This window comes from Quercus lobata, chromosome 5 (genome assembly GCF_001633185.2).
Source record: "Quercus lobata isolate SW786 chromosome 5, ValleyOak3.0 Primary Assembly, whole genome shotgun sequence".
Lineage (NCBI taxonomy): Eukaryota > Viridiplantae > Streptophyta > Magnoliopsida > Fagales > Fagaceae > Quercus > Quercus lobata.
Genome location: NC_044908.1, coordinates 52,978,738 through 52,992,593, shown reverse-complemented (window position 1 = coordinate 52,992,593; position 13,856 = coordinate 52,978,738). Strand labels below are relative to the sequence as shown.

The 13,856-nt window shown below is 36.0% G+C and overlaps 3 protein-coding genes across 5 annotated transcripts; 1 reads left to right on the top strand and 2 right to left on the bottom strand.

The window, feature by feature from the left end:
• Positions 1 to 1,120: 1,120 nt before the first annotated feature.
• Positions 1,121 to 4,299, bottom strand: LOC115993125 (protein SRG1-like). Of its 3 annotated transcripts, none has more exons than XM_031117405.1 (5): positions 4,220 to 4,299; positions 3,839 to 4,050; positions 2,847 to 3,094; positions 2,429 to 2,753; positions 1,121 to 1,732 (listed from the first exon to the last, which is right to left on the bottom strand). In XM_031117405.1, the coding sequence occupies exons 2-5, from the start codon at positions 3,893 to 3,895 to the stop codon at positions 1,466 to 1,468; spliced, it is 897 nt and encodes a 298-aa protein (XP_030973265.1). In that variant the 5' UTR covers positions 3,896 to 4,050; positions 4,220 to 4,299; the 3' UTR covers positions 1,121 to 1,465. The 3 variants fall into 3 exon arrangements, with proteins under 3 accessions (XP_030973265.1, XP_030973264.1, XP_030973263.1); XM_031117404.1 differs by having other exon boundaries at positions 3,839 to 4,100; positions 4,220 to 4,291; XM_031117403.1 differs by having other exon boundaries at positions 3,839 to 4,298.
• A 1,498-nt stretch (positions 4,300 to 5,797) lies between these two features.
• LOC115993124 (protein SRG1-like) lies at positions 5,798 to 9,230 on the bottom strand. Its single transcript, XM_031117402.1, has 4 exons — positions 8,826 to 9,230; positions 7,609 to 7,856; positions 7,190 to 7,514; positions 5,798 to 6,407 (listed from the first exon to the last, which is right to left on the bottom strand). Exons 1-4 carry the CDS (start codon positions 9,078 to 9,080, stop codon positions 6,141 to 6,143), a joined length of 1,095 nt encoding a protein of 364 aa, XP_030973262.1. The 5' UTR covers positions 9,081 to 9,230; the 3' UTR covers positions 5,798 to 6,140.
• A 3,387-nt stretch (positions 9,231 to 12,617) lies between these two features.
• Positions 12,618 to 13,163, top strand: LOC115990676. Its single transcript, XM_031114483.1, has one exon. It carries the CDS (start codon positions 12,618 to 12,620, stop codon positions 13,161 to 13,163), a length of 546 nt encoding a protein of 181 aa, XP_030970343.1.
• Positions 13,164 to 13,856: the final 693 nt, after the last annotated feature.

Genomic DNA, 13,856 nt, shown 5'->3' with positions numbered 1-13,856 from the left:
ATGTTAAGTATTATATTCAAGTTTTATTTTCCTTAAAAAAAAAAATTGGTCCTTTTTCTTTCTCTGCCATGAACCAATGGTAGTCAGTATGGGAATCTTTTTTGCCTATTACTTTTGTTGTTCTCAAAATATTTGTTGGTTTCTTGCTCCTGACACTAGACTACTCTCGTTAACAAGAGAGGATTTGTGGCCAATCAATTTAGATTAGAAAGAGAGTTACGTAAAAGACTTCGTATCCTCAAAGGCAGTTCTCTTCAACTCATATCTAGATTTTTGTTAAGAGAGTTTCCAGTAAATTATTGTTGGCTTGGAGGTGGTCCGGCCACCTGATTAGAAAACTAGAAAACGGTGAAGCAAAGAAAGGGAAAATAGTGGAGGAGAGAGTGAGGGGCTGAAGGCTGAAGCCAATCCTATCCTTTCTTTTTTTTTTTTGGCATAAGAATAAATAAAATCCAATTAAAGATTACGTTGCAACTTTATAATTAAATAGCTGATATGGTGTATGACACTCAAGTTGCCACGTCAATTTGTAAGTGCCTACTGTAAAATTATAAATGCCACGTCACTTTTTGTTAGCCATATAAGCAATATTTTTAACAGAACTAGTATCACTCATTTTTAAAATTTTAAGGACCAATAGTGCTCACTTGAAATTTGAGCGATCAAATGTGCTCACAGGATAAATTTCAGGGACCAATAGTGTAGTTTTGCCTACATTCATTTTATTATTAATTGATATAAAAAATCAAAATATAATTATGAATGATTTAGATAAAATATTTTAAAAAATCAATTGAATACTTAACTGTAAATTGAGAATACAAATTGATGTTAAAAATGAAAAATATAATATTTGAATCAAAATGCAACTCAAAAGGGGTAGTGCTTAGTTATGATTTTTTTTTTTTTTTTTTTCGGGTTAAAAAAATGCTTTATTTTAGACGTATATCACTCTAGTGATCTAGCCACGTGCCTTATAGCTTTAATGGCAAGCGTCTTCTCTTTTATTAAGAGAATCGATGTTTAGGTAATTTATTTATTTATTTTCTCTCTCTCTTACAAGTAGATCAGCTTGGGAAGGAGTGACTTTTGGTTTGTGGGTGCCAAAGAGTGGGGCATTTCTTCTGGGAGCAACATTGAGGACTAAATTCTCTCATGTCACCACTCTACACTTTGCTTAAATTCGCTTACACATTCAACATTTGTTAGTACTTTTACAAATAGCAAAAAAACCTTCAAGAAGATAGATGTCCTTGCAAGTTGCAACTCTAATGTCCCTTATTTGGTGGTCTTTCAAACAGGATCATAACGGACGAATATAGTACACAAGTTTCTGCATTTTATTTTCATACTTATTAATGAAGCCACTGAATTTACTCTTTATGAATCATGAATTCATGATTGAAGATAAATTCTTGCAACTCACCATTTTGCTACTCAACAACTGCATAATTTGGCGGTGCATTCAATAGGTGTTGCCCTCCCCATTTTCTATTCTCATGAAGTCAAGATATGACTTGCCATCTAGTTTTCGAGCAAAAAATTCCTTACGGTACTTTTCCATAGAAATTCTTCGAAAATTTGCTGGGTTGTCAGGGTCAATAAGGCTAGGTGCAGGACCAAGTTCTGAGTTTATATTGGAACTATGAAATGTAGCAATGGAGAGCCTCTCTTTTGTAGAATTTACTGTTGCCCTATGCTCAATGCTTCGATATATGCCATTGCTCACAATCTGCAGGGTGAACAAGAAAATTTAATACCAATGTTAACTTTGTATTTGATGAAAAACCGTTGTTGTGGTGGATGAGTAAGGTCCTATTGGGAATAGCAATGTTAACTTTAACATAAAACAAACTATATTCCAAACTTGACTAATTCAGACAGTGTTTGAGTTAATTGATGAAAGTCCTAATTGAAAGTTTCTTTTTATCAAATCTTCCAAAACAGGAGTCTGGTGGTGCTCTTGCCGAGTACAACTGATTCCAGGACCTAGTAGAAATCACCCAATATGCAGGAATATATCACAAAGTGATTCATATTGATGGGATAAACATCCTATTAGCCCCCTTAGTTTGATCGAAGACATTGCATTGCATTCATAGTTTCTATCTATCTTCATAATAGTTACAAAGGAAGTTAATGATTGTGTTTACTATAGAGTAGTTGTTTTCTAATAAACGAGTGGAATGGTAATAAATGCATGAAAATTGGTTATATTAATCTAGCATTAGTCTGGAAAAGTTCCAAACATTCTGAGTATTTAAGTTGACCTAAAGTAATATGACAGGACACATTCTTTGGCTTTTACAGCTGAAGAACAGCAAAAAAGAAGGCCCTTTGTCAAATTCTTTTGCTTCTACAATGCTATTCTGATAACTTTGTTGCCTAATGAAGTTAAGCTATACTATTGATCAAAATATACTAGTACCTCCATGATATCACCAATATTGACTATAAAAGCATTTGGAAGAGGTTTAACAGGAATCCATCTCCCTTCCTTCCTGATCTGGAGGCCTTCAGTTTCATTGAGCTGAAAAACAACCGTTAGAGCATCAGCATCAGAATGAGGAGTAATCCCAATGGTCTTATCTGGTTCTGGGCAACAAGGATAGTAATTCATTCTCATTGTCTGAACTCCATCATTAAACAGCTCTCTCATTTCCTCAGCATCCATCTTCAGAGTTTTAGCCATATAACCTAAGATTGTCATGGCCAACTTCTTCACTTCTATAGAGTACGTTTCCAAGGCCCCTCTGCATCACAAATTTGAACTTGAATTGGAATTGTGTATGTGTTATACCTAAAACAAGTGTTTCTAAAACCAAACCAAGAAGGTAGAAAGAGACCTGAGCTTTGTTGGAAGCTTGTCAAATAGGTCACCCCTCCTTATATCATGTGGTTGGGTAGTTATAAAGAACATGTCTGACCAGTCTAGCTTCTGCTCATCTGACACCACAAAGAGCTGCCCAAAGCCCTCTTGATGGTTTGGCTGCTGCCATAGCTTCTTCTTTTCTTCATATGGAAGTTTGAAAAAACTCTCAATCTGTGTCCGGATTTCTTCCAGCAATGAAGTACTAACTCCATGGTTTACAACCTGCACTTACAATAGAAGAATTAGATTGCTAATGATTCTAAGTATGTGTGTGCTTGCCTTAGAATCCAATAATTAGGTTTAATACTATAAGAATGGAAGCATATATAGGGTGCAGGACATCATCAAATTTGGAAAAAAAAAAAATTAAACCAATAAAAGTTCAAAAAATATCTGCTCAGCAGCGCAAGAGGCTTGCAGTAAAAATTGAAAACAGGAAGAACAACAATCAACAACTCAAGGACCTGCAAATACAAATAAAGGTGGGGACTTGTTGGCAATGTAATAGGAAAAAGATTATCTTCATTTCATGGTTCTAGTTAAATATTACAAATTTAAAAGTGTATAGTCATTTAAAATTTTAAATGGTAATACAAAATGGATTCATCCTGGGTTGTATGGACCCTATCTACCTGGTGTTTTATTCTCTCTCTCAAATTTCGATCATTACTATTTACAACCATAAATATTTTATAACTATCTTATTTGACGTGAATAACTAATTTCACATAAAAGTAAAAGCATTGCAGCCCACCCAATCTAAATTGCAGAGTTCATGTGTCGTGGCATAGGAGGCATTTCAATGTTCTAAGCAACTTAAATTAGTATATTGCAGTTTAATAAGGCTTTTATGAATACCATATTTTGGAACATTAAAATAAATAGGTCTCATGACCATGTTACACATAAAAGAGTGACCCAACTCAATACAAAAACATTTCTTAGACAACATAGTACCATACATACCTGGAAGAATCCCCAGTCTTTGCAAGCAGAGTGAATTCTGTCCAATTCAGAATTCATGCAATCTTCAACATCCAATCTCTCAAGATCGATAACTGGCACCGATGGAAGTGATGAGTCATGAGAGACAATCAAAGGGTCCTCCTGATCATCTCGCACGTACCTAGCTGGGATGTTGATGATTGGCTCCTTGCTCAGCTGCTGGACACTAGGCACTATTATAGATTTTCCAAGGTTAACTTCTGTTGTTGACTCCATGGATATACTGAAGCAAGTTGAGGTAGAGAAGAAAAAAAAAAACAATCTTTGTCCTTTCGTTCTTTGCTCTTGGCCAATAGTTGAAAGTTAAGATCAGAGAAAGAGAGAACAAAGAATTCAGCTTACCTCAAAAAATTTTCACTTCAAAACTTGTAAAGTTTGGAGCTGCAGTTGCTGACTTCGTGGGACATGTTATATTATATTACTCTTACGTCGGATCAAGCTAAAAATTGGACAAACGTGATCTTACAAGCATTTTCTAATAGAAATTTGTTAATAAATAGCACCAAACCAGGGGCGGCGCCACCTTAAGGCTAGGGTGGTCCCAGGACTACCTTGACCTGGATTTTTTTTATATATAATAATTTAAAAAATTTTATCTGTTTACCCTTTAAAAAAATTTGGGAACACTTTCAGTTTTTTTTATGCCAATAAAATTAAATGTTATTCCATAATTTGTACTACATTTAGTGGATGAATGATTGCTTGGTTGTGTATATTGAAAGAGATGTAGCTTGTAGCATTGATAATAAGACTATCATGCAACGATTTTAAAAGATAATTGTAAACTTTATGTATTTACGTTGTTTTTGTTTTTTTTTTATTTTTCTTTATTTATTGTTGTTGTTAATATATGAATTTCTCTTTTTATTAGATTGTATAATTTATGTTTCTTAAGAAACAGCTTAAGAAAAATTTCTGAAGCCACCAGAACTAAAATTCTAGTAAAATACTACCTAAAATTTTGTAGAGTTGTATGTCATGCAATATCTGCAGAGGATTTGATTCCACTTAAAAATTGATGTGGCGCTGTCAGCCAAGCATTATGGGCTCAAACTCTTCACATCAAAGTGGGCACTCATATCTTTATAAGAGGACTGAGATGGGTTGGCTGGTTTCAAGGATGGGACCCTATGTCAAATATTGGTTGGACTCATTGTCATGATCAGGACACACCAGGGACCTGTTTCCTAGTCCCCTAGGCCCAAACATTGGAATCATTGTCATGATCATCAGGCCACATCATTCTCTTGGTCCAGAATGCCTTTTTCTGTGGGTCTATTTCTATTTTCTTTCAACCTGTTTGGGAGGTTGGGAGGGTGGAAATGAATGGAATAAATTCAAAGAAATTTTCTAGAATATTTTATTTATGTCCTTGTTTGAGAGTTTAATGGAATGGAAAAGAATAAAATTGGCAGGAGAGTGTATTATTCTATTCTATTCTCTTCTAACCATTCATAAAAACCAGAAATACTCATTATTTCAATGAAATAAGGTGAATATCAATTCTGTATTTCTTTCATTTCCCCTCATTCTTTTATAAACTCCTAGACATACTAGTAGGAAATACATCATAGTATACCCTCTCATTTTTTATTAGGAAACCATGGTTCAAATCCCTTTTCTTCCATTGTTTTAACCATCAAATTATAAATTAAATAACAAATGTACTAATCCTAACATTTAGGCTCAGATCTCTCTCTCAAAAGTGGATTTGAACCTCTTGAGCCTGGAAGTGATCTTTGGTTTGTGGGTAGCCATTAAGGGCATTTTTTTTCTGGTAGTAATATAGTTGGCTTTTTTTGTGGTGGGGTCCATTCCGTGATCAAACAGGAACCTAGAGAATTACAATATTACAGAAGTTGTTTTATGTTCTTGATTATTTATAAAGTCAGTGAAATTCACTCTTCATGATAGAAGATATGACATTGAGACCTAAATTCTTGTGTCTCACCATTTCAGTACCCACTACCCGACTCTTTGCTTAATTTCGATTATACATTCAACATTTATTAAATGTACTTTTACAAATTGCAAATAAACCTTCAAGAAGATGGAAGTCCTTGCAACTCTAATGTCCCTTATTTGCTGGTCTTTCAAGCAGGATCATAAAGAACAAGAATATTACAGAAGTTTCTGCATTTTATTTTCTTAATTATTGATGAAGCCACTGAATTTCACTCTTCATGATAGAAGATACTTATATTCTTGCAACTTACCATTCTGCTACTCATGTACTGCACAATTTTGCTAATAAATAATGCATTCAACTGGTGTTGCCCTCCCCATTTTCTATTCTCATGAAATCAAGGTACGACTTGCCACTTAGTTTTCGAGCAAAGAATTCCTTAAAGTACTTCTCCAAAGGAACTCGCCGGAAATTTGCTGGGTTGCCAGGACCAATAAGGCTAGGTGCAGGACCCAGTTCCGAGTCTAGATTGGAACTATAAAATGTAGCAATGGAGAGCCTCTCTTTTGTTGAATTTACTATTGCCCTATGCTCAATGCTCCGATATATGCCATTGCTCACAATCTGCAGAATAAACAAGAAAAGTTTATAACAACTTTTTTTTTTTTTTGATGTAGCATTGAAAGTTGTTGGGGATGACAAAGGTCCCACTGGGAATCCAGTGTTAATTTTAACATAAAACAAACAATTAATTCCCTAAATTGATTCAGTTCTGACAATGTTTGAGCTAATTGATAAAAGTCCTAAATAAAAGTTTCTTAAGTTAGATCTTGGAAAACAGGAGTCTGGTGCAGTTGCCAAGTATAACTGATTCCAGGACTTGGCAGTTGGAAGAAATCACCCAATATGTAGATTCATATTGTCGGAATAGATTCCTCTTGCCCGTGCAGTTTAATCCAAGATATTGCATTGCAGACATAGTTTCTATCTTCATAAAAGCTCTAGCAGCTAGGCCATGACTTAAAAAGGAAGTTAATGATTGTGTTTCCTGTAGATTTGTTTTTTCCAAATAAATTAATGGATACAAATGGTTGTAAATGCATGGAAATTGGTCACATTAGTCTAGAATTATTAGTCTGGAAGAGTTCCAACTTTCTTAATACTTAAATTGAATTAAAATAATCTTACAGGACACATTCTGTGGCTTCTACAGCTGAAGAACAGTGAAAAGAAAAGCCTTTTGTCAAATTCTTTTGCTTCTATAATGCAATTTTGATGACTCATTTGTGGCCTAATCTTATAAGTTTCAGGGATTAGTCAATTAGTCTTGGACAGTTGGACCCATATTTTGGAGATTGAAAATGAGGTTAAGCTAATACTATATCAAGATTATAAAATACTAGTACCTCCATGATATCACCAATATTGACTACAAAAGCATTTGGAAGAGGTTTAACAAGAACCCATCTCCCCTCTTTACGGATCTGAAGGCCTTCAGTTTCATTGACCTGACAGAGAATTGTTAGAGCATCAGCATCAGAATGAGGAGTGAACCCAATGGCCTTATCTGGTTCAGGGCATTGAGGATAGTAATTCATTCTCATTGACTGAACTCCATCACTAAACAGCTCTCTCATTTCCTCAACATCCATTTTCAAAGCCTTAGCCATGTGTCCTAAGATTGTCAAGGCCAGCTTCTCCACTTCTATAGAGTAAGTTTCCAAGGTCTCTCTATATCACAAAATGAAGATGAAGTGAAGTCATGTGCATGTGTAATACCTGAAACAAGTGTTTCCAAAACCAAATGGTGAACATAGAAAGAGACCTGAGCTTTGGCTGAAGCTTGTCAAATAGGTGACCCCTCCTTATATTATGTGGAAGGGTAGTTATATAGAACATGTCTGACCAGTCTAGCTTCTGCTCATCTGACACCACAAAGAGCTGCCCAAAGCCCTCTTGATTGTTTGGCTCCTGCCAAAGATTCTTCTTTTCTTCATATGGAAGTTTGAAAAAACTATCAATTTGTGTCCGGAATTCTTCCAGCAATGAAGTACTGACTCCATGGTTCACAACCTGCACTTATAATATAAAAGTGCTAACATATCGATATATATGTGTGTGTACACACCTTAGAATCCAATGATTCTATTCAATATTATAAAAATAGAAGCATAGGGTGCAGAATATTATATATATTTAAACCAATCAAAGATCAAAAATCATCTGCTAAGCAGTGCAAGAGTAGCAGTAAAAACTGAAAACAGGAAGAACAACTATCACCAAATCAAGGACTAGCAGATACAGATAAAGGCAGGGAACTTGTTGGCAATGTAATAGGAAAAAGGTCCTCTCCATTTCATGTTTCTGATTAAATTTACAAATCTAAAGGGGTATCTAGTGTCACATTATTTAAAATTTTAAATGACACGCCACTTTGGAAGATGTTAGATCCAAAGAACACAATCTTAGCCGTGAAATGGATTGTCTCAATTTCACTTGAAATAATATCTTATGGAGGGAGTATAGTGAGAATCATCCTACCTAGTGTTTTGTTCTCTCTCAAATACCGGTCATTTTGCTTACAACCATAAATATTGTAAACATCTTGCTTGATGTGAATAACTAACTTCACATAAAACATTGCAGCCCATCAAATTTATATTGCAGAGTTCATGTGTCTTGGCATAGGAGTTATGTTGTTCAAAGCAACTTATTAGATTGGTATAGACCATAGAACCCACTGGCATACTGCAGTTTAATAAGGCATTTATGATCACCAATACTAGTAACAATTTGGAAACTTTTAAAATGTAGAAGTGTCAAGTTACATATAAGAGAGTGACCCAACTCAAAAACCAGGAATGGAAACAACTATAGAGATAGTTCCTTGATTTGGCTAATAAATAATTATCAACTTTTAGCCATGTCAGTTTTGCTTGTGTGTGTGGAGAGAAAATATATATATAAGAAGCATTACAGACAGTCATAACAAATTTGGGACAAGGCCTGAGTCCAAATATATAGGCCATATACAATCCATACCTGAAAGAATCCCCAATCTTTACAAGCAGAGTGAAGGCTGTCCAATTCAGAATTCATGTAAGCTTCAACATCCAATCTCTCAAGATCGATAACCGGCACAGATGGAAGTGATGGGTCATAAGAGACAATCAAAGGGTCCTCCTGATCATCTCGCACGTACCTAGCTGGAATGTTGAAGATGGGTTCCTTGGTTAGCTCCTGGACGCTAGGTACTATGATAGATTTTCCAAAGTTAACTTCTGCTTGTGACTCCATGGTCAAGGATAAAAGCTGAAGCAACTTCTTCTAGGCTTAATTGAAAGTAGAAATGAGATAGAGAACAAAGAGAATTTCGGCTGTACCTTAAATTTTCTCCACGTCAGAACATATAAATTTTGGAGCTGATGTCATGTAACTAGCTGTCAATGGTCTCAACATGGATTCCTATTTATTATCAGGTCAAATTGAATATTTGAGAAAGATGTCTTTGGTTGTGTTTGGTTTTGACGAAAAATATTTTCTTAACCGTAAAATATTTAAATTTTTTCTAATGGTAAAATATTTTCAAGTGAAAATAATTTTTGTAAAATAAATTAATTTTAAGTGTTTGGTTGTATTTTTTAAAATACTCCAGAAAATATTTTTTTTGTGTTTGGTTGCGTTTCAAAAAGTGCTATGGAAAATATATTTTCTACTATTTTCTCACATATTCATATCTCTCGACCCAAGCACATATATAATAATAAAAATAAAAATAAATAAACTTTAGATAAAAATTCGTGATCAGGGACTGGCAGTGGCAGCTGTGGTTGGCCATCGGACACCAAGAACATTAGTGGAGGGGTGGTGGGAGTAGAGATTTAGTTGATATGTTTTGGGTGAGGCAAAAAAATTATTTATGAAAAATGAAAGTGTAAATCAATTTTCATCATAAATGCCTTTATTTTACGATTAACCGGAAAAAAAATTTTAGTTGATCAACATTTTCAATCGCCCCAAGCACCCATAAAAGCAGAAAATATTTTCTGAAAATCAATTTCCATCCAACTAAACAAAGCTTAAGTTGTCTTTGAAATTTGTTAATACACCACTAAATTACTTTTAAAAAGTAGAGTTTTAGACCATGATTCTGCAAATGATTTGATTCAAATTGAATCCTAAATACCACAAAAGTCTCAAAATCAAAGTCAATTGGTTTGCATTTGGCAAGCTCAATTGGAGGCTTATCCGTGAAAAAGGAAACATGATGTGCCCTCATGATTCATGTCTTCATAAGGCCTAAGATGGGTTGGTTTTAAGAAGAGGATCCCCTGTCAAATATTGGCGGAGCCGTGGTCCACATTAGGCCGCATCAGGAACCTGATCCATAGTGCCATTGGCCCAAACAAGATGCATCTGTTGGTGTAGGATGTCTTTATAGGTGCAATAGCAATACCCCCTTTTTATTTTCCTAGCTTGCTTGAGAGGGAGGACAGAATGAAATGGATTGAAAGGTTTTTTTTTTTTTTTGGATTATTACATTTTTTCTTTTATTTGAATTTTTCAAGGGATATCTTTCAAGAGATTAATGTTAGGGGTGGTATAATCCAACATTAAGAGATTAATGTTAGGGGTGGTATAATCCAACATGACCCGTAAACATGATACAAAGTTAACAGGCTATAGGTTGAAGCATAATGGGTCTGTGTTATATTTGTGTTTAAACGTGACCCATTGAATAAACATGTCATGTTTCTGTCTAACCTACGGAATCCATTAATTGACCTATTTAAATAAATGTCATTTTGCCAATATAACCTTTAAAACCTTGAGATATGATTTAGTATTGAATGTTTATTTGTGATACAATTACTTGTTAGTTCTAAATTTTATATTTAAAAAATATGTTTGTTTGTTTTTTCATAGTTTAGTTCAATTGGGTTAATACTAAAGTTTGATCAAATCTAATAAATGGGTTGACACAACTAACACAATTAATAAACAAGTTGTGTTAGAGTTAATGAATCCTAATCCGTTTAATAAACGTATCGGGTTAGTGTCAACTTGAATAGTCGAATGCTCATAAATCAACATGACATAAACCTGACACATGAATACGAATTGCAACCTCTAATTAATGTGAAGGAATGAAATATTTAGGAGAGAATGTTCATTCAATTCCATACCCTTTTAAAAGTGGGATGAAATTGGGGTCAAGTATTGATTTTATCCTCTCTCTTTTTTCTTTTTCTTTTTTTTTTTTTTTTGAGAAGCCAGATCAGAGACCTGGGAAACTTTATTCATCAAAACAAAACTAGTGAACATCATGCAAAACTAAAGGGGCAATATCAGATGGCAAATCATGCAGCCAAATCTGATCCCCAACGTTTGACTTAGCTTTCTTAGCGAGAGCATCAACCACTGAATTACAAATGCGACTAACATGAACAAATTCCACAAACTGAAAAACAGAGGAATGTAAACGAATATCATCCAAGATGTTTCCAAAACTGGCTAGTTCACCCGCACCGTGAAGAAGAGCATTGATGATGACTATAGAATCTCCTTCAAACATAACTCGGGTGAGGCCAATTTCCAATGCAAACTGAACAACCTTCAAGCATGCTAAGGCTTCTATATCTACCACGGATTGGGCCATTGGAATGGGTGAGGACAGAGCACCCACAGCTTCACCAACATGATTACGGGCAATGATCCCAATGCCTGCCAAGTTTGAGCGATGAAACAAAGCGGCATCGAAATTTACTTTGAAGCACTGAGGATCCGAAGGTCGCCACTCCTGCATGGGAGGAGGACGGGGCGATTCAGGCACATCGTTCTGGGCTTGAAGAAACTCCTGCAAATAACTACCTGCAGAACTGCAATTTCCAATGCAAACTGAACAACCTTCAAGCATGCTAAGGCTTCTATATCTACCACGGATTGGGCCATTGGAATGGGTGAGGACAGAGCACCCACAGCTTCACCAACATGATTACGGGCAATGATCCCAATGCCTGCCAAGTTTGAGCGATGAAACAAAGCGGCATCGAAATTTACTTTGAAGCACTGAGGATCCGGAGGTCGCCACTCCTGCATGGGAGGAGTACGGGGCGATTCAGGCACATCATTCTGGGCTTGAAGAAACTCCTGCAAATAACTACCTGCAGAACTGCAAATAACTACCTGTAAATTTTTAAAAGTTTCAGATTAACTTATTTGTTAGTTTCTACTATTATTGTTGATGGAAAACGACATTGGTTTTGCTGGACTTCAAATTATAATAAAGTTGTTTTCCATTAGCAATACGAGGAAAATTCAACAGATCAAGGATTAATTTGAAACCTTTAAAAATTTTAGAGTTTAATTTTTGAAACTTTTGAAAATGTAAAGTTAAATAGCAATACATTTGGGATTTTTTAAATTATTTTTTATATTCGATAGTTGAGGGTTTAGAGATATTGAATCTTGAATCTCTGTTGGAAACATTAAAATGTGTTAATTGTGTTACTAGGTTCTTGATTACATTTGGGAATTTTGAATGGAATGGAAACAAATATGTCATATTTTCTCTTGTATGTTTAGGAGCTCATAAAATAATGAATGGAAAGGAAAGAAATATGTCTTCGTGATTATATAACTAGGATAAAATCAGTTTCTCTGGTCGGCTAGGGATTAGGGTTTTTCTCTGCCAAGCCGCATGTAGAATTTTGTACCTAGCTTTGTCTAGGTTTTTTATTACCCTTCAGCCTCTGTAGAGTCTGATAGGACGGTGGGTTTTGTGAGTTTGGTTCGTTGTGTGGCTGTGTTTTTCTTGTGGTTGGACAAGGACTCATGGCTGGGTTAGATGAGATGTGGGTGAGGTTTTCTTTGTCGGAGGAAGAAGAACGTGGGGCAGAAGTATCACAACAGAGGGTGTTGATTGTCCATATGTTGGCAGGTAAGTTCCTTACAAAGAGGGTGTTGAACGTCGATGTCGTGGCCCGCACGTTTAAACCCCTGTGGAAACTAATTGGAGAGCTTAAGATTCGGGACGTTGGCGACAACATTCTGCTGTTTGAGTTTGAAGATAATCTTGATCTGGAACGGGTTCTTGAATTTGAACCTTGGTCGTATGACAAACACTTGGTGGTCTTTCAAAAGGCCATTGATGCTGAGTTGGGGCCTTTGCTGGATTATTCTTTCACTACCTTTTGGATGCAAATACACAATATACCACCTGCCTTTGTTACTCAGGAAACAGGTGAGACTATAGGAAGCACGTTGGGTACAGTGGTGCAGGTGGCGGACCTTGAAGACGACGGAACGGGGGGTGAGTTTTTAAGGGTGCGGATTAAGCTTGATATCTCTCGACCTCTGCCTCGCTGTTGTAAGCTCTAGAATGCAGATAAACTTGTGGGATGGGTGGGCATAAAATTTGAGAGACTCCCAAATTTCTGTTATTGGTGTGGGAGAGTTGGTCATGGGAACAGAGAATGTGAGGTTTGGCTACAAAGTATGGGTTGGTTGAGAAGGGAGGATCAACAATATGGTGAGTGGTTAAGGGCTGACACTTTTCGAACAACAAGAAAGACAGTGCTGTGATTTCAAGCGTGGCTCGAAACCAGGCTCCTTGGCTAAAACATAAGCAACGTAGATCTCATGAACATGGTGCAACGGCTGTGATGTCTTCTCAATCAAACTATAGGATAGGCTCAGGGTTTGACAAACAAGAGGATTGCACTAGAGCGAAGCATGTAGCAATGTCCAAACCAGTGGCATCCACAAATGATGAGGCAGGCCATGGTTGTTCTTCAGATGGTGAAAGTATGGCTACTAGTGATTGTAGGGTTTGTTTGGAGCCTTAAGCAGCAAGGTTGGAGAAGAATATCATTGAACTATCTATTAATGAGTCCACAGGTTACCAAGTTCCAAATAAGCTTGCTGCCACGGGCTCACATGGACTGAATGCTGAACACTTGAGGTCGCTGGATGTTGATTCAGCCATTTCAAAACCCGCACCACATTCTACTAGGGGGTGGAAGAGATTAGCACGTGAGGTGGGGAAGATTGATCAAGGAACTAAAGGGTGTA